The sequence below is a fragment of the Mizuhopecten yessoensis genome, unplaced genomic scaffold (genome assembly GCF_002113885.1).
Source record: "Mizuhopecten yessoensis strain PY_sf001 unplaced genomic scaffold, ASM211388v2 scaffold11131, whole genome shotgun sequence".
Classification (NCBI taxonomy): domain Eukaryota; kingdom Metazoa; phylum Mollusca; class Bivalvia; order Pectinida; family Pectinidae; genus Mizuhopecten; species Mizuhopecten yessoensis.
Window position 1 is genome coordinate 156015 of NW_018408895.1, and position 21302 is coordinate 177316.

Here is a 21302-nt window from a genome sequence, read left to right on the forward strand (position 1 = left end):
GGGGGGGGGGGCATAAAGTGTTGCCCATGTCCGTCCCGTTGCATTCCGTCGCGATTCGATGTAAACACTTTGCAACTTCATTTTTTGACAGATTTTGGTCAAACTTTATACAAAGGTCAAGTAGGAGTATACTTCGGACATCGTTGTGTTTCAGGGATCCAAGGTCAAGGCCAAGGTCACTGTTGCTATATATAGAAAATCATCAACTGATTCAATTTAAACACTTAGCAACTTCATTCTTTCATGGATTTTGGTCAAACTTTATACAAAGGTCAAATATGGGTATACCTCGGACATCCTTGTGTTCAGGGTTCCAAGGTCAAGGCCAAGGCCACTTGCTATATATAGAAAATCATCAACTGTTTCAATTTAAGCACTTAGCAACTCCATTCTTTCACGGATTTTGGTCAAACTTTATACAAAGGTCAAATACGGGTATACCTCTGACATCCTTGTGTTTAAGGTGTTCCAAAGTCAAGGTTGCTATATATAGAAAATCATCAACCAATTCATTAACATTTTTTCATGCAGATGAGTTATTGTTTCATGATTACAGTGTCAAGGCCAATCTCGCCATGTTATTTATAGAAAATCATCAACCAATTTGGTGTCGTGATACTGTCATCATAAGCAACTTCATTATGCCCCCACCATAAAATGGGGCGGCATATAGTGTTGCCCATGTCCGTACCATCCCGTCGCGTCCCGTGTCCGTCCCGTCCCGTCCATGAGCTGGGACATTTATGTCTTGCAGACACTTTATAGTTCACGAAAGTACTGGAAGAGTCTTTCATGTAAAGGTTCCCCATGGTCCCTAGTTAAGCATATATCAAACTTTGGGTCTGATGTGAAAAAAAGGATGGCCAACAGGCAGCCATCTTGAATTTTGAGAGCTAAATATTGTTATTGCTATTTCTTAGAAAGTGTGGGAGGGATCTTTCACAAATCTAGGGTGAAAGTTTCCCAAGGGTCCCTTTTAATAATCTAGATATCTTGGTCATTCTGAAGAAGTTTTTTAAGTTTTACATGTTTAACACCTGTGACCTTGGAAGTAGATCAAGATCATTTATTTGTAGCAACTTATAGTACTTCCTGCAGTCAGGTGCCTACTGGCAAACTAACATCACCCTAGGCCTCCTGGAGCCCAATAGGGGAAATAGAGGTAAAACCTTTAAAATCCTTCTTCTACATAGGGATTAAGGGATTTATCCTCATTTGGTCTGGAGGATCTTGGGCAAAAGGAGGGTGGGGCCCAATAGGGGGGAAACAGCAATAATTCTTCAAATACCTTCTTCTGTATGAATGACAGGATTTTGTCCAAATTTGGTATAAAGCATCCTTGGGTAAAGGGGATCCAATTTTGTATAAACGGTGTGTCTAACCCCCCTGGAGGCAGAGAGGCGGGGCCCAATAGGGGAAATAGAGGTAAAACCTTTAAAATCCTTCTTCGACCATCAGGATTAAGGGATTTTATCCTTATTTAGTCTGGAGCATCCTTGAGCCAAGGGGACTAAATTTTGTATAAACAGTGGGTATGACCCCCCTAAGGGCATAGAGATTGGGCTCTGTTTGAAGTTTGTTCTCGCTATATCTCATGTACTGGATGGATCTTTCTGAAATTTCATATGTACTTGCAGCACCTACCATGGAGTGCTATATCTTTACTTTATACCTATTATTTTAAACATATTCAGGTGAGCGATACAGGCCCTCTGGGTCTCTTGTTTCAAATTTCACATGAAAGTTCCTCATGGTCATTTTATGCATATCAAACTTTGGGACTAAATGGAAAACGTAGACTGCCTACAGGCGACCATCTTGAATTTTTAGAAAGTACTGGAGGGATCTTTTGAAGGTTCCCCATGTTCCCTTGTAATGCATTTTGGATTTTGGGACTGATCACAAAACCAAGATGGCTATTTTGAATTTTTAGAGTTAAAATTTGTAAGTGCTATTTCTCTGGAAGTACTGGAGGTCTCTTTCTCAAATTTCATTTGACAGTTCCCCATGGTCTTTAGTTATGCCTGTTAATTTTTGGGACTGAAGGAAAAACCAAGAGGGTTGACAGTGCAGTGGGCCATTTTGAATTTTAAGAGTTCAAGTTGGATATCACTATTTCTCAAAAAGTACTCTACAGATCTTTCTCACATTTCATATTGAAGATTCTTCTTGGTCTCTAGCTGTGCATGTTTTATTTTGAGTCTGATCATACAAACAAGATGGCTTCTGGTGATCATCTTGGATTTTGATATTTCAAGAATATTGTAACCATTTCCCAGGAAGTACTTCACATATCTTACTCATACTGCAATTATTGGTTCTATATCTTTCACATTAAGTACATTGTACTGTACTAGGAAATATATGAAACAACAAACTCACTTTGAAGGTTGTTTTTTAAACGCAGCAGAATGAAGTTTAGATCAAAAGTTACTTCAAGGTGTATCGACTGTTACATTACTCAATCAAACAGATAAGAGAAAAGAACAAACTGACATAGAACTAATGAAGATTGTACAATGGTAGGCGCCAAGATCCCTCTGGGATCTCTTATATATGTTATGCCTGTGACCTTGAAAGTAGGTCAAGGTCATTTATTTGAGGATATTTTATATTTTATAGCACTCCATCCCAGGTACCTACTGGGTCAATATCTTGACACAAAGTTCTTCAGTTCTTAAGAAGATGTTGTTCAAAGAAAATATTGACAATGGCGGGCAACACACCATACCATAAGCTCACAGGCATTTTATGCCAGGTGAGCTAAAAACAAGCTCTTCTTAAGGCTCAAACTTAAAATTATTTCAAATAGTTAAAATATTAGCAAGCATATTATGCTCTGTTTGTTGTACTCTTCTACTGTTCTGTTGGTTTTTATATGTGGATGTATCTACTACATGTATATCTGGACAATATGTCAAGAACTTCTCTCATGTCCCTACATCAAATAGCAAGATGATAATATCAAAGTTTGATGACAGATGGTAAGTTCTTGTCCTCCTGTCAAACAGCTCAATCTCAGTGGGGAGGAAAACTTCCTTCGTCTCGCTCCAATTTTATTTTAACTTCCATGTAGGACATTGTCACATATTGCTCATGACATCAATGTGTCTCTCGACACACTAACTTCCTATTTTTCACAGTTGATGGCCTCATTGTGTTGCGGACCTTCAAGCCTTCAGGAACAAGGTAGTATAAAAACAAACATCTAAGAAGATAACACAAAACTTGAAATATGTATGTAACTTTAATACACAAAGGACTAACAGGATGAAATACTTTTAACAAACAATCTGAAAATCTACATATGTGATCAAAAGTCATATTGCCAAAAAAACAAAAACTGCAGCACATACCTAAAAGGCACTTTCTATTGATAACCTATTGTACCTCCACAGGACATGTCTACCATAGAGCACCTAATTGGGTATTCAAGTATCCTTTTTCCTAAACTCTAAAAAAAAAAAAACATAATAATACGTGTCTTCTAACATGATTCAAGTTCCATTATTTTCTTGGCCTTTATCTTGTTTCTCCGAAAATACCATGGCCAGGAAAAAGTTAAAAGCAGGTACCTTATAAAAACAGAAAATAGTCTTTCTGAGTGTACATAGTAACTTGAGTTTATTCCGGTTTTCAGGGACACTGTAATTATTGTTATTTTACGTTAAAGGCTATAGTTTTCAAATGTTGAGAAATTCAATGTTTATAAATAAAGTTATTATATATCCAAAGTTAATACCCATACCACACATTGATGAATCATGTAGATGTATAAAAGCATGTTTTATGAATTCACTCGATTGGAACCCTTTTTTTTTTTTGGTTATAAGCGTAACAGATAAACAAAAGATGCAATCTAGAAAAAACAAATTGAAGCATTTGAAAATCACACAAAATACAAACAAGTATGTACTATGTAGTGATAAGCTCCACTTAATCACAATCCCAGATAAACCTAGCACTGCAGTTCAAAAACAAGTCACCGTGCATATTCAATTGAATATCAGAACAAAATGAACAATGCAAGTTGCCTGTTTTTTGTCTGGTCCAATGAACAATTTAATTCAGTCCAAGTGTTTTGCAACACAACCATTACTTACAACTCCAGTGTAGTCAAACAAAGCATTTGATTGAACCAGGTCAATGTAAAACCTACAGGTACAGTATACCTGTTCTTGAAGCGTTTCATCCAACAATCCTACAAAAACGATGCTGTGTAACCTTGTTATTCCGGATACTTTAACTTTTTTTATATTGCAGAATTTCCTGCATTCGTGACCAAATATTTTCTCTAAAATTAATATAACTTTCTTCATATTTAGGTACAGAAATAAAAGAAAGTTTCAAATTGATTTATTTTTTTTAAGTCCGGGTTTTCAAGATTCCACCACATGTTAGGCAGTCATTGGTTAAGCACAGCACATATACAAAGCATTCGTTGGGTAGGAAATGTGGAGGCAATCTGCATCAGGGGGTCACACTACATATAAGTATATATTATAACATGTATCTTTATCAATACTTATAATAATAATTCAAGGTTCTAATATACCGCTTTATCACAACCTAGTTCGTAGGTCGTCTCAAAGCGGTTCACAATTTATTATCCGTGGTTATAGGGCCTTTGCAACCAGACAATACCTTTCTCAACTACCTGTGGAGCATACAGCCGGAGCTGCCATTTCGACACTAACAACTATAGCATTCAACAATTCTAGCACTGCCCAACCACGTACTCATTTACAGCCGAGTAGACTGGAACAAGCGGAGTAAGTATCTTGCTCAAAGATACAACACAGTGCCGTGCCGTGACTTGAACACGCAACCCTTCAGTCATGAGCCCGGCGTCCTACCACTGGACTACCGTGCCTCCGATAGCAAGTATATTATACATAATTTTATATATTCGTATAACTTGGTAAGTAGTTACAGTGTATTACATTTAGATATGAACTGTGGTGGAATATATTAAAAATAATTTGGTAAAAATCTATAAATAAATCTATTTGTATTATGTTGAGCTATATGATTAATGAACACAGGACAAAAAAACACAATAAAATCATAATAATGTAACTTCTAATGCTCTTATACATGTATATCGAAATAGCAACAACTTGCCAAGAAATTCTCCTGGAATACAACAGTGCTTGCCAATAATTCTTGGAAGGCATAGCCTGCTATACCATCATTTTTTTAAGGACACAGCATACCGTAAAAGTTAATAAAATTTGCCTTTTTTTTTGGAGTGCAAAATACATCGCTGTGTATGTACCAATAAAGTCACGAGTACACATCACAACATACTTGCTTTACTTTCAATTTCTTGAGGGCACAGTACTAGTACATACATGTACTTCAATCCAAACAACTTTTGGGGTTTGGTGTTACAAACAATTATTGTTCTTGTAGACATCAACAAATTCTGGTAAACAGCACACTTTCTGACAAAATATTTCTTAAGCATACTTGCAGTAGCTGTATCGCCCAAGAAAATTATAATAAATGCTTTTCTTCATATTATCGTAATTTTAACAAAAAAGAAAAGCCTGATAAAAAACAAAAATGACAATCTTTTAGAGGTAGGTGGTATATACATAAGGCCACTGATAAAATGGTGATGTTCACTGTGCACCTGCCACATAGGGCCTTGTATTGATTAATCATTGCCATTGTTACTTCATTCATACAATTTGGGCATCTTATATAATTCTCATATAAGTGCCCCAAAATTTATTAGATATTCCTATAATCTTCCTACATATCATTGTCTGAACCCATTAGCTCTTTCATCTATAACTTGGCTGGATAACATGGAAACTCCCTGGTCATAACTGTCTGGTTGGCATCACTCGCTCCAATCATTCAGTTCCTCCCTGAAACTTCAGTTTCCTCTAGTTTCCGGCCATGAAACTGTTAAGTCGGTAACAGCCCTACTCCCTCCAGTAGGTTTCCGCCCTACTGCCACAGTCATGACCACATCTAGTCTAGTCTACATATTTACTTAACTGGGCAGTACCTGTTTGTTCGACATTCCCTTTTGCCAAAATAAGAAGAAAGTAGCATTTGGTTTTACACAATGAATTGGTCAATACCTTACAATTGTTGTTTTCTTTAAAATGAAAATTGGAGTACCATGAAAAGAAAACAATTATCTCCATAAATATTTTGGAAATGCTACATACATATTCAGCCTCTATAGTGTAAGGCATTGCACAGCCAACAACACTATTTTAAGAATGACCTCATTGGTAATGTTTAGTAGTACAATAACTTCAGTAATAAAAGCATCCTCCTACACCTATAGATACACAAAGATAAACTATACATGTGGAATACTGGTCAAAATAGATACAAGTTATACAGACAACGTGAACTTCATTATTTTCAATCAACAAGTTTGAATCCAGTATGTTGTGTTACCATCAAGTAACTTTAATACATGTATGTCTTCTAATGTATGAATCGAACAGTGAGAAAAACATTTGATCAATTCTATTAAACATTAATAAACAAGAAATATACACAACAATAACATGTCATGGTGGTCCCGAATTAAAAATTAACATGCCATACCAAAGCTATAAAACCAAATAGTAAGCAAGCTAGCACAAAACGATGATGGTATTTGTACCTGACTATTGAATTAAGCAATTTAAAAATAACAAGCAAAAATGAATACCAATGGACATACTGTGTGGTACATTGTAGGTTTTGATTCTTACTATATAATTTTCCAAAAAGATAAATCAAATGTAAACCCAATGTAAACCTTATAAAAAGTTACTTAAATTTGTTGGAAGACTTTGCAAAATTGAAGATCTGAATAATACATCCATCTATGGGAGTTAGAACCTGTTATATTAATCTTCACTTTTTTAATTTCTATATACTACACTCAATGTTTTAATAAGCAAGTTTTTGGGGTTTTTTAAATGATAAGTTTTACTTAACTACATTTCACATAAAATGCTACTTTTGTGTATATACATGTTCGATCAATCCTACAATAATAAGACTTATATTACCGTATACCTTGCTTTCTGCGTACCTTAGATTGTCCAAGGTAGTCAAGCAATTGTATTCGAAAGGAAAGCATTCTTGCACCACAGTCACTTTACATCAGCCAAACCTTGTCTACCAGTAAAATTCTACTCTTTGTTTTTTAAGTTACTTTTCCAAGCATAACCTATGAGCAATCAATATATCTTATGCCTCCTATTGGGGCAGATATTGCCACAGTCCCTTTGGTAACATTAAGTTAGAAAATGACACGAGGGGAAAGCTCTTAGAGATGTCACAGTTGGAAAGGACTGTTGGAGCTATGAACCAGAGACAAGGTGGTGGTCACATCACAAGTCCAACATGTCGAAATCCCCTCCGTCTATCATACCAATAGGTCTGATGTAAAATTACATGCACATAAGCAGGGTATGATGGAAAATATCTAACAGGGAGTTTGGGGTGGAATATTTCCCAGGGAAGAGGTTAAAAGTTTAACTGGCAACAATTTCAACCAATGTTTATGCTCTTCATAGTGGCATTTCAAAAATTATTACATGTATTGACCTTTCTTGTACATGTAGATAAAAAAATATCAAAAGGCTTATCTGTTATGCTTCATAAGGAGATCTCACCTATTTTGGCTAACGTGTATAAATTATTTGGTATTGAATTATAAAAGGTCATGATCAGGACACAGATCTCTACTCGTGTTTATTTTAGAATCTAAGGTTGAGAACTACAACTGAAAGAATACATTAATATGTATTAAATGGCACAAGTTGACAATCAACCGAAAATAAGGAACCCTGTCTGAACATACATATAGTTACCTCCCCTTTCATGTAGTACATGACCTTTGTAGAATTAGTTATAAGATCAACATATACCTGACTAGACAAACTTAAAACACTACACAAGACTACGTGAACACATATTAATGGTATGGAGGTGAAACTGGCATCCATTTAAAACCAAACCTCACTGGGGATTATATATTTAAAAAATGCTTTTGAAATAAATATTAACTCATTCACCCCTGAAGACATTTGAATTCTTCCAATTCAATGGTTGGAATAGTTCAATATGAAATTTCAGGGGTGAATTGCTGAATGAGATAAATCACCGTTCAATAAACCTCACCTTATTTTAAATATCAATATCTCAATCAGTGAGCTGTTCATTAATCACTGTTGTGATAGATCATATCTAATCTCTAATCATCAATAACTAAACCAGCATCATTAAGCAATTCAAATCTTTTATACACTTGGCAACTGTCTTCATGCAAAATAGTATGTACACACAAGCAATGACATCAAATAATGTGTTTCAAAGTACAAATTGCTTTGTAAACTTAGCATTTGATTCGTTTTAATATGGCCATTTTATGACGTACATATATTAGCACACATTGTTGGTTCAAGTGGTTATCTATAGGTGCAGTCACTGTAACTTGATAAATATTAGGAAAAATATATTCATCACAACCTACAGATGGGTTTTTTTAAGTTGCTATATACATGTTAACCAAAATTTTGTTTAACCTTGGCGATTGTTATTTGAACCATAAACACTTGAATTCATATCAAAATAAATTTATATACAATATAACTACCAAGATCAAATGACAGATGAACCTTCAAAAAAGCTCACAATTAAAGTTTAATTTAGTCAAAGCTACTTGGTCAAACTAAAATATTCCATTACAAAAGAAAACGGCTTTGGTCGAACAATCTACTGGTCACCATTTAAAACCTACAACCGTTTCAAATCACAGCCTCAGTTTGTCAGTGATAATTTCAGACTTCACAATCATTGTATATGAAACAGAAAGTCCCTATAAAAATAAGTTACATGTCCTTGGTGCAATTTTGCTGTTCAAAATACAGCATACTTGCATTGCCAAAAAAAACGGAATAAACAAAAACACTACCCCCTTTAGTATTGATATATACATTCCATTGTCTTTGTTGCATCATTTACACCATACAGTAGCAGATCTGAATAATTAACACCATCAACAAACCATCTACGAGTGTATCAAGTGCTGTGTCATTCCTGTAAACATTTCGTTAAAACACCATTTTAATATCTGCATTGTGACATCAACAAGTCCTTCATCATTCTAATGTACCTAAACATCACTTCACTATCAAGGATATGTACTCAAACAGCACTTCATTTCGAAAACATGTACTCAAACAGCACTTCATTTAGAGTACATGTTCTCAAACAGCACTTCATTTAGTTCACTCTTACTCAAACAGCACTTCATTTAGAGTACATGTACTCAAAAAGCACTTCATTTAGTTAACTCGTACTCAAATCGCACTCGATTTAGTTCACTCGTACTCAAACAGCTCTTCATTTAGTTCACTCGTACTCAAACAGCACTTCATTTATAATTAGTTCACTCGTACTCAAACAGCACTTGATTTAGTTCACTCAAACTCCAAACAGCACTTCATTTAGTTCATTCGTACTCAAACAGCACTTCATTTTGTTCACTTGTACTCAAACAGCACTTCATTTAGTTCACTCGAACTCCAAACAGCACTTCATTTAGTTCACTCCTACTCAAGCAGCTCTTGATTTAGTTCACTCTAACTCAAACAGCACTTCATTTAGACAACATGTACTCAAATAGCACTTCATTTAGTTCACTCGTACTCAAACAGCTCTTGATTTAGTTCACTCTTACTCAAACAGCACTTCATTTAGTTCACTTGTACTCAAACAGCACTTCATTTAGACTACATGTACTCAAACAGCACTTCATTTAGTTCACTCGTACTCAAACAGCACTTGATTTAGTTCACTCGAACTCCAAACAACACTTCATTTAGACTACATGTACTCAAACAGCACTTGATTTAGTTATCTCGAACTCCAAACAGCACTTCATTTAGTTCACTCATACTCAAACAGCACTTCATTTTGTTCACTCGAACCCAAACAGCACTTCATTTAGTTCACTCGTACTTAAACAGCACTTGATTTAGACTACATGTACTCAAACAGCACTTGCTTTAGTTCACTCGAACCCAAACAGCACTTCATTTAGTTCACTCGTACTCAAACAGCTCTTCATTTAGTTCACTCGTACTCAAACAGCACTTCATTTAGTTCACTCATACTCAAACAGCACTTCATTTAGTTCACTCTTACTCAAACAGCACTTCATTTTGTTCACTCGAACCCAAACAGCACTTCACTTAATCAACAGATATCAACCTTACCATGTACTTAATATCTACATGTACAATACAACCACTTCATTTAGTGTTATGCATACAGTAACAGCACTTTGTTAATTCAAACACACTCTGGGGATGAAACAGACCAGGATACACGTCACTATATTTGCTTTACTATAACATATACATTCTGATATGTTTTAATTATTTAGAAAGTAAATAATGCATATGACAATGTATCATAACAGTACTGGTCGAGAGTAAATTAGCATAAAATAGTGTTGTAGCAATATTCTTTGATACTGTATATTACCAGCTTTACAATGTTTTAAAAACACTTCTAGGTATACTGTATACCGGGAAACTTTAGCCCAGTCAATGTTTTTACCTTCACTGGTAAAATCCATATCTGTCCAGTGTAAATTTTGCCCTACTCATTTAATGACTATATGCAATATGCTGGGCGTTTTAAATTCGCGGTTAGAATAAATTCGCCCTCATTATGGAGGGTGAAAAAGGCAAAAGTTAAACTGCAACGAAAATAGCCTGGTATACAGTATTTGCTGGGATGGTCACAAATTCAAGTCTATTGTGAAGTTGAGATTCCGAAATAAGTCGCTCGACACATACAATGTAATCATGAACAAAAGTGTTCCCAAATGATTACAATATGGATCATTAGTGCCACTCTATTGATAGTTCAATCACACTGGTCTGAGAGGGTATTTCTATGGACCAATATCAATTCCTAAATTATTGATATATAATGTAAATATGTTTGTGTTGTGAATCGAATCGTGTGTTGAATAACTGTGATGCACCCATTGATGAGTGAATCTTTTTGTCCCTAAAAACAAAATAGTTCACTATTAAGTACAAGTCAAAAATAGTTCACTCTCCAGTACAAGTCAAAAATAGTTCACCCTCCAGTAATAGAAAAAAAGCAGCACTTCTCGCAAACACCATGTACATGTCTCTACCCTAATGTATCCAAACAGCACCTTATCAACAGTAAAAATGTTATACAACTCTCCATTATCATCAAATCAAGTTTTTTTCCAAAGCTCACTGAACTATAAACTCACAGTGAGGCAAATCTGTATCACCAAATGGCCCATAAAACATACTCATTATAAGTACAACAGTGTAGCACCAAAGCTCACTAAAATGTACACTCACTGTAAGTAGAAACAGCTCATCACCAAGCTCACTAGTGTATCACCTCAGTTCACTAGTGTTCACTCACCAATATTACAACAGTGTATCACCAAAGCTCACAACAGTTTACCACCAAAGCTCACTAAAATGGACACTCAAAGCAAGTAGAAACAGTTTATTACTAATCCCATTAGTGTATCGCCTTAGTTCACTAGTGTTCACTCACCATGATTACAACCAAAGCCAACCAAATCTCACAACAGTGGATCACCAAAGCTCACAACAGTGTATTACCAAATCTCACAACAGTGTATTGCCAAAGCTCACTAAAATGTACACTTACTGCAAGTAGAAACAGTTCATCACCAAGCCCACTAGTGTATCACCTTAGTTCACTAGTGTTCACTCACCATGAGTGCATTTTATCACCAAAGCTCATCACAGTGTATCACCAAAGCACACTATACTGGAAATTTTAATGTAATTTACAATTCAATATAATCAAAACTGTACACTCCTGAACTTCAACACACACAGCACTAATAACGTGTCTTCATCAACAATCATGAATGAAATATCAAGAAAACATAAATATTAACAATTTGTTAAAAATATAAATGTATAAATATATATATGTTAATGTACAGAACTAATAATACCATGTTAAACAACACTAACGTTATACCAACAAAGAATTGTCTGATTTGGAGTATCAGCCCACCCTGCAGTGTAAGATAGGGAATGTAAAATACCCAGGTCAGTAACTGGAGTTCCTCTCAACTCCTTCTCAAACTAATCTCACACAACCAAGCAACCCCAATACCATTTACTATCATCTAAATCAATGTTAATCTTACTTCATTTACCAATGGGTACCTCTACTTGAAAAAAATATTTCCCCTGCAGTCCTTCCTAATTTGCCAGATGACACGACAGACAAAAAATAAAGTTGAATAACATGCAAATCAATATATTAGATCTTGTTATATGTTATACAATACCATCCAGTGTTTAACAACCCAGTTAAAATTCTATAAGTATAATTCAAAAATCCATTTTTCTAAAAAAGAAAAAAAAATGTTCTAAAAGATATAAAATTACAATAAGAAAATTGAGACATTTATTGTGGGTAACTTTACAGGGGCAAGACTTGACAATTCAGTACAAAAGATATATTAAATAATATATTTATGGAGACGAATTCATACAATACCATGCAAGGTCCATAACAGAAACTAAAGGAAATACCATAGATTGAAATGAACCAGGAACAATGTCAAAGTTTGTAGAAATAGTTGGTCACATATATATATGAAATGGATGTGGTTAATTTTAAACATTTAATGTTCTGGTTCTTTTCATCTACTAATAGGAGGGAAGGTCAAAGTGTAAATAGAACACTGATATCTTATCAAAATTACCAGAAAACATATGACTATATATTGCATATTATGTGATAATAAAATTTATTTGGGGGAAAAAAAATAAAAAAAAAAAGATCATTGATCACCTTTCAATTCTAGACACTACACTTTTCCACAAAACATGTACAGTATACCCAATCTATCCCTCATTAAAATGTGGATTGGCTACCTTAACTTTGGAAAAGACTATTTTTGTTTAAAACGAGTAACAAAAGTAAGCATCACCTTTGCTTACACTGATGAGACAATACAAGATATGCTAAGTGTTGTCCATAAAGGGCACCCTATCTTACAACTACTGGAGCCCTAACCTAATTATTACTTAAGTTGGTCAAAGTCACATAAATTCAGATTCGGCACGTTCCTTAAGTTCGTTGATCTGTTGTAAAAGACTGGATGTACTTCCATGAAGGGAGCTGTCCACATAGCCGTCAGGTTTTAGGTAGATGTCTGCATTCCAATCATAGTCGTCGAAGCTCCCAATGCTACTGGTGCGGCTGTTCATGCCCCATGAATATTCCGAGTTGGTTTCTGAATACCGATCTTGTACTGCTACCTTATACTCCTGGATAGCATCGTTCAACGACCATAGCTGGCAAAGAAGTGACACATCTAGCTCCCTCAGACCAGCCTGTGGATAAGAAATCATCAAAGGGAGATAAACCAAAATTGTATACCTTTAAATTATACATCAATTCATTAATGTTGAAAAAAGGCTTAACATTTTCACCAGTCCTAATTTTCAGTAAAAAGAGGACTGGTAAATGGTTTGGAAGGATGCAAGGAAAAGACAGTTCCAGTTTAAAACATGCAAATCTTTCTCAAGAAAGCCTGGGATCTATCAGCATGCTTTTTTACAATTGTATAATTAACACAATCATATAATGACCCATTTCTTCAGAATGTTAATCCTCAAAAGAAACCCAGACTGCTTGGACCTCTGTATGATTTTCAGAATCTAGCAACATTATTGAATTTATAAAATCACTTTTCTACAGATAAATGCACGGAAGTGCCTGTGGAAAGAAACAAGGAATAACTTTGATCCTTATAACCTCTGTGATGTAAGACAGACACTCTGACCACATCAAAACACCCTGAAGTATTGCATAATTTCACATTTATATATGCCAGTACTCTCCTGCTCCCCCTGGGACAATCACACCGTCAAAACATGTCAAAATCGGTGGAAAAGGATAGATAATTTTGAGCTAGCTATATATAGATGGATAAACCACCATACTATCAAATCTTCACCATCAGAGAGAATTAAGACACCTTTAATGTACTTGTGCCATCCTTGGTGTGTAGGGAGTATGTTTAGATGAGATCAGCATCTGACAGATAACATGTACTGTATAGGTATATGTCACTATCTATTGAGGGATGTGTCTCTCACCTTTGTACAACTAACTTCATAAGTAAGTAATGAGCGCCTCAGCCCAACAGTGTTAGAGGTTTACATGGTGAGATACTTTAGATAGGCAGTTGGCAAAATCATGTATGATAGAAAAAAGGCCGACCAGCGGCCTCTTAAGTAATAGGAGTACCCTTCTGCAAAACTTTGATGGTTTCATCAGTTTCGATGGTTGAATAAATAAATAAAAAATGAATATACAACATTTGATATAGCGTCCTATCTAGCTAACATAAGCCACTCTAAAGCGCTTTACAGTACATAGATATACAGTTTTATACAGTCAATACAATTAGCATATATATATATTAATCAATACAATATTGAGGAATTCGCAGGAGCTGCCTTATCAGGCGCTAACTACTAGTCCTATGCCACCTGGCTAACATCTCCCTATGTGTGTATGCCTGTGTGTGTGCTTGAGATGTATTGTGTTCTGTTTGTAGTGGGACCGTGCTTCCAACGATATCATTTATAGTGCCACCTCACTTGAATGCTACAGCAAAGATACCGCAACACCCACCCCAGACCATTTTATACTCCACCTGGGTTGTTGGAGTTGTGTGGGCAGGAGAAAAACACTTTCTCTAATATTCTATGCGTACGCCGACTTCGGGGATCGAACCCCGGGCACCTGCTTGGAAGGCCTGAGTGTTATATATGAGAATTGGTGTGAAAACAAACCAATGGCTGTAGGCTGTTAATATTGTATCAAGATGATGTAACCTGTTGTATCACAGAAACCAAGGTTTTGTTTTATTCATGATTTTTTAAAAATATTTTCTAAGACAGCTTCTAGTGTTTACCACATTTCACATAAACAAAATTAATTCAGAAACATTTTGGGTGAATAGAAGTCAAGATCATTCTTATATGTCCACCAAGTCCACTTAAAAAAAAAATTGATAGGCGCAGAGATATACAATATCCACCCCATCAAAATAAGTTATTTAAAACAACCCAATATTAAATCAAATATGCTAATTATACACCGAGTGAAGGGAGATAATCAAATCTGTCAAGTGGGATAGTGACTTCAAGGTTCAGCAGAATGTTCACTGGGCCCAGCTGAAGATTTCCATACTTGTGAACACTCCCAGTTTTGGACCCTTAAATTTAGCATTTAAAACCAGTGAATTTGCTAAACTATTCCTATAATCTGAGATCTAATGATTTCATCTGAAACTAAAAATATGTCATTTTAAGGGTTGTTTTTTCTCTAGGGGGTATACCCTAGGCCTGTTAATATAAGGTGGCAGTACCCAAATCGGATCGGTACCCAAATCGGATCACTTTTTGCAAAATTAATTATAAATAAATAAATGTGTCAACAAATCAGTTATAAAAATGATGTAGTCTTAGAATAGATAGCCATGCACCATTTTTTGTCTACAGATAATTAGTTTTTAAGTTCAAATAGCACAAGAAAACGTAATTCAACCTCAAATGTCAATGTTTTGATTACGTTTTTAAACAAGAGGCCCAAGAGGGCCTGTATCGCTCACCTGAATATTTAAGCAGTCATAGCAAAATATTCTCATTAAATATTATATTGCACTAAAAACATTCCCTCACAAACTTTGTTGGCTCCATCTGTTGAAATTACCAGCAAAATATTATTATAAGATTCTATGCTTTTTGATTCTTCTTCAGAAGTTGCTTGACATATTTTTCCCTGTGATCTTGTAAGTAGGTCAATGTCATTTTCCTTCTCAAATTGGTTAGCTCTATTCCGAAAAGCTACCAGCCAAATCTTATGAATCCATTCCTTTTAGTTCTCAAGAACAAATCCATTAAAATGTTGTTGACCTCTGTGACCTCTAAAGTAGGTTGAGGTCATTTTCATTTGCAAACTTTGGTGAGCTCTATCCCGGGAAGTCACCAGCCAAATATTATAATTTTATGCCTTTTAATTCTTCAGAAGAAGCTGTTTGAACTGTTTGACATATTTGAACGCTGTGACCTTGAAAGTAGGTCAAGGTCATTTTCATTCGCAAACTTTGTTTGGCTCTTTCCCAGGAAGCCACCTGCCAAATATTAAGATTTTATAACTACCAGTTCTTCAGAAGAAGTCGTTTAAAGTGTTTGACATATCTGCCTCATGTGACCTTAAAAGAAGGTCAAGGTCATTTTCATTCTCAAACTTTGTTCGGCTCTTTCCTAGGAAGCTACAAGCCAAATATAGAGATTATATACCTTTCAGTTCTTCAGAAGAAGTCGTTTGAAGTGTCTGACACATTTGACTCCTGTGACCTTGAAAGAAGGTCAAGGTCATTTTCATTCTCAAACTTTGTCGGGCTCTATCCAAGGAAGCCATCAATCAAAAATAAAGATTCTATACCTTTCAGTTCTTCAGAAGAAGTCATTTGAAGCTTTTGACATATATGACCCCTGTGACCTTGAAAGTAGGTCAAACTAGTTTTCATTCTCAAACTTTGTTGGGCTCTATCCCAGGAAGCCACCAGCCAAATATAAAGATTATATACCTTTCAGTTCTTCAGAAGAAGTCGTTTGAAGTGTTTGACACATTTGACCCCTGTGACCTTGAAAGAAGGTCAAGGTAATTTTCATTCTCAAACTTTGTTGGGCTCCATCCAAGGAAGCCATCAGCCAAATATGAAGATTCTATACCTTTTAATTCTTCAGAAGAAGTCGTTTGAAGTTTTTGACATATTTGACCCCTGTGACCTTGAAAGTAGGTCAAACTAATTTTCATTCTCAAACTTTGTTGGTCTCTATCCCAGGAAGCCACCAGCCAAATATAAAGATTCTATACCTTTCAGTTCTTCAGAAGAAGTCGTTTGAAGTGTTTGACACATTTGACCCCTGTGACCTTGAAAGTAGGTCAAGGTCATTTTCATTCTCAAACTTTGTTGGGCTCTATCCCAGGAAGCCATCAGCCAAATATGAAGATTCTATACCTTTTAGTTCTTTAGAAGAAGTCGTTTGAAGTTTTTGACATATTTGACCCCTGTGACCTTGAAAACAGGTCAAGGTCATTTTCGTTCTCAAACTTTGTAGGGCTCCTACCAACGAAGCTTTCAGCCAAATATCATGACTCTAGGCCTGTCCGTTCTTCAGAAGAAGTTGTTTAAAGGAAAAGTTGACGGACGAGGACGGACGGACGACGGACGCCGCGCCACGGCACAAGCTCACTTGGCACTTTGTGCCAGGTGAGCTAAAAATGGCGCATGCGACGACTATGCACTCTGCTTCGGACTATAGGAATAAATTCACATTATAGAAATACTTTTTGTCATATAAATTCTAAAGGTCATCATAAAATGTTATTATGCTGACAAAAAAATATTCATTTGAAGCATACGATACTGCAAAATTCAAGCCTTGATTCGTTTTGGGTCCTGACATTTGCAAAAACCGGAGATGCTGATTGGTGACTTCAGAGCATTCTATAAATATCTCAAGTGAGCCCCGGGTGCTAATTTCGTTTGTAGCAACACCCATCGATATTCTTTCTTTTATACAACCATAAATTAATATAATTCCTCCTCAGATTTTTCAACGATTTATAAAATTATGGTTTGGTGATCCAATTTGGGAACTGTCACCCTTAATACACACATTTTATTTAGGTTTTAGATTTGAGCATGCAGAATCTCCCCCATGGAAATCTCCCAAATATATAGTACTGGCTCGATTCAAGAGTCATTATTTCAGGTAATATGTGTGGTATCGTTTAAAAGATAGATAGATTTCCTTCTCTGACTTACTCCACATATCCATGCCATATTTCTCTACCTGATGCGTCTAAGATGATCATTGTACAGCAGGAAATTCCTGAAATTTAGTCATGTCCAGTACATTCTGTCAATAGAGCTATAGCCGTAGATCTAGACCTATCAACAGCTGTATCAACCACAGGTGCTTGGGTTCTGGAATATATTATCTTTATCTGTTTACGTATTACTTATTAATAAACCATAGTGCGATATCTAGTGGGGTGCGATGCATAAACAAATAATGTTATATTTTAGAATACAATTATTTATTTTCACAGTGATGTGTGATACCTAAATATCACATATATTAAGGTGTTTGAAATTCGGACTGTAAATTGAGAAAAATCATACAAAAAATAAGGGCTTTATACGTCTCTGTATTACTATATACTTTGTTAAATTAATATACCCTTATTTTTTATATGATATATATATCTCAATTTTCAGTCAGAATGTTCACCCACCTGTGATATATTCCAGAACCCGAGCGAGCACCTGTACCACGGACTTGGATAACATTATCTAATTCCGTGCCTGTACATATCAACCTATCTGAAATATTTTCGAGGTATTTTCACATAATATTCTTTCTAAAAGAAACGACACATTCTGTAAACTAATGTTACCATTTCATTCTTTAAAGTAGACAAAGCTGTGTTGAGCTTTACGAAGGGCGACATTTCTTCACTGCCACTCGGTTGGTCCTCGGGCGACTGGACGGCCGAATCGACGCTAGAGCCGGTGTACGACGCATTGCATTGCAGGTCGGTGTCGCCGTCCCTAAGCAAGCTATCCCTGCCGTCCGGCTGACTCATTGGGCTGGACAGACTGGAGAACTCCGTGTCACTGATACTGCCGCCTAACGTAGACTCCTCTTCTTTTTCTTCAAAACTTGTCAATGATGGGTTTAGGTTCACAACATCACTGAAACACTTCGGGAGGGGTGGTAGACCGGGTAGTTCAGCCATCCTGCCCAAAATGGACGACAAAAGACAGTTTGTATATTATCTATCAACACATGTCGTACTTTTAAGGTGTTTTCTCACAGCTGTCAGTTTGTTGACAAAGTCACCATTTTTTCCAAACTTGGCCGTACTGTACAGGTCTCACTTCCGGTAACAGGTGCGCCACCACTATTATCTCGTTGGCATTACAAGAGTTGCCTCCCTTCATCCGTTCAACGAGGCCTTTGGCGAGAATTATATGCATTTATAATACTACATACAAAATGTACATGTACAAAAAGAAAGAGAACAAGTACAAATGTAAGATTCAAGACACTATGTGTTTTGTCGTATATTAACGTTACATCATTTTCCCATTGGATTCTATGTTAAATTACATTTTTTTCCCACTTATTTTTGTGATTTTGTTATCCAGTTTTACCTCTGGTATATCCTTGGCTCAGTTGTTGCAGGGGCGTAACAAACGGATTTTAAATGTGTAAGCCCAGTGATAAATGTGCAGCGCGAGGAGGGGGATGGTATGGGAGGGGGTCTTCACCCAGTTTCCTGCTATTTAAGTAACTGGCTATCAGTTTTGAAGAGTTACAACAAAGAAGATATTATTCCAGCTTTATGAACAGTAGGTGGATCTTAAACCCGTTAGGAGGATGGCAGCAATATAATCATGGTTGTCAAAGGCCTTTTCCCAGTCCTCAACCAATCGTAGCACGGCACACCTCACGTCCAACCCGTGGTTTAAAAGCCGACATGTAACTAGAGCCTTGTGCAGTAGAAGGCCAGCACTGTTAGTGACATTGAAGGCCTCTTTTTAGCGCTATTGACGTTTATCTGTGTATTTTGAGTTGAATGCTGTTTGCAAAACCAAACTTGTGAAGTAACAGCGTCGGGTGGTTGATATAACAGAGAATCCAAGAGTCCGAGGACCGTCCACTCAACGGGGCCCAACATTTGTTTGAAACTAAACTGGTGTGATCAAAGAAATATTAGACGTTTAGGAGTTTAGATAAACTCTTGGTAAAAATGCCATCCCAACGATTGTATATACTAGTAGGATGGAAAGCTCTCGATGTGGAAAATCGGCCCCATCTAATTTCCTCCTATCCAAAATCATATTTCTGCTTGATGTACAAAAGCTGCTTAGTATAAATGGAAAGATGGATAATTTTCTTTCAAAAACCTCCAATATCCAACTTAAACAAAACTCCTCAAAGAATTTCGGTGTTTCAAATCTTTTAACAATCATACGGCAAACTCACGGATATTCATGAAATTCTAGCTTTCTGAACATTGAAAACCTCAACGACTAATGCCAATTGCAACTGAAGTTCGAATGTTCTGTTGAAGAGACTTGTTTCGAAGAAACATGGTTTAATGCCGATCCATCGCCGCAAGTGCGTGCTTATGGTTCTCGGCAGTCCTTCCACTGCTTGACGCCTGACGCTTTTGCATTGCTCATGCGTTTTTAACAAAGATCCTTGGTCCGCTATCCAACTTCGGACCCCGCTGAACATCTGTTTAATAAAATACCTTGACTTTTGAAGCTTGAACTTTATTCTGAAAACTTCGAAGCCTCTTCCGGGGCTGATAGTACCCATTCTACCGGCGTTGTATACCTATGGGGTAATGCTGAGGTAATCTATAAATTCTGTATTTGGAGGATGTTTGTGCCCGTGTTTGGTCTTCTGATTTCTCGCTGTCATGCCTTGATTATCAAGTTCTTTCCCAACACTGTAACGCTGTGACCAATTGGGCTATCTGGTCGCCGGCGATCGAACAGTCCAGTTACGCTACACCCCTTCCTCATTTAAGAAAATATTCGACCCCGAAGACACACGAGACCATATACCACATTCTGTGGGTATATTTAGTTGGGCGATAAATTCAACAGGAAAGGAAAAAGCCATACCGTGATTCGAACCAGGGACCTCCGAACTCTCGCTGAACGCTCTAACCGATTGAGCTACCTGGTTGCCGGCGTTTGTCCAAATCAAGTTCCGCTCCTCATGTAACCCGAAACATGTTCTGGATTTGATTTTCTATGTAGTGAAGTAATGTGAAATTTTGAAGTATTTTTATTAGTCCTATATGTTAGTTCACATATGGCAGTTCACCTCATGATGAACTGTAGCATGATTCAAGACACATATATCAGGTAAATCTGTCTGTCAATGCCCTATATTCATTGATTCATATATGTACGGAGGAAGGGGCTTAATTGGGTTTATAGTGGAGGACAAATAAAGAAAAACTAATTTTAAAAAATGTGTACAATAGTTCAGCCCATTTCGATGGAGTAGTTACGTTAGAGAAAAGCATATTTTCGAGTATTTAATTATAATGTAATCAATTAAGACACACTTTAATGCAATATTGATCGTACACGATAGCTTATG

At 36.3% G+C, this 21302-nt stretch overlaps 1 protein-coding gene across 1 annotated transcript; it reads right to left on the reverse strand.

The window, feature by feature from the left end:
• Positions 1 to 4835: 4835 nt before the first annotated feature.
• LOC110466343 (protein FAM89A-like) lies at positions 4836 to 19058 on the reverse strand. Its single transcript, XM_021522784.1, has 2 exons — positions 18571 to 19058; positions 4836 to 13418 (listed from the first exon to the last, which is right to left on the reverse strand). The coding sequence occupies exons 1-2, from the start codon at positions 18910 to 18912 to the stop codon at positions 13125 to 13127; spliced, it is 636 nt and encodes a 211-aa protein (XP_021378459.1). The 5' UTR covers positions 18913 to 19058; the 3' UTR covers positions 4836 to 13124.
• Positions 19059 to 21302: the final 2244 nt, after the last annotated feature.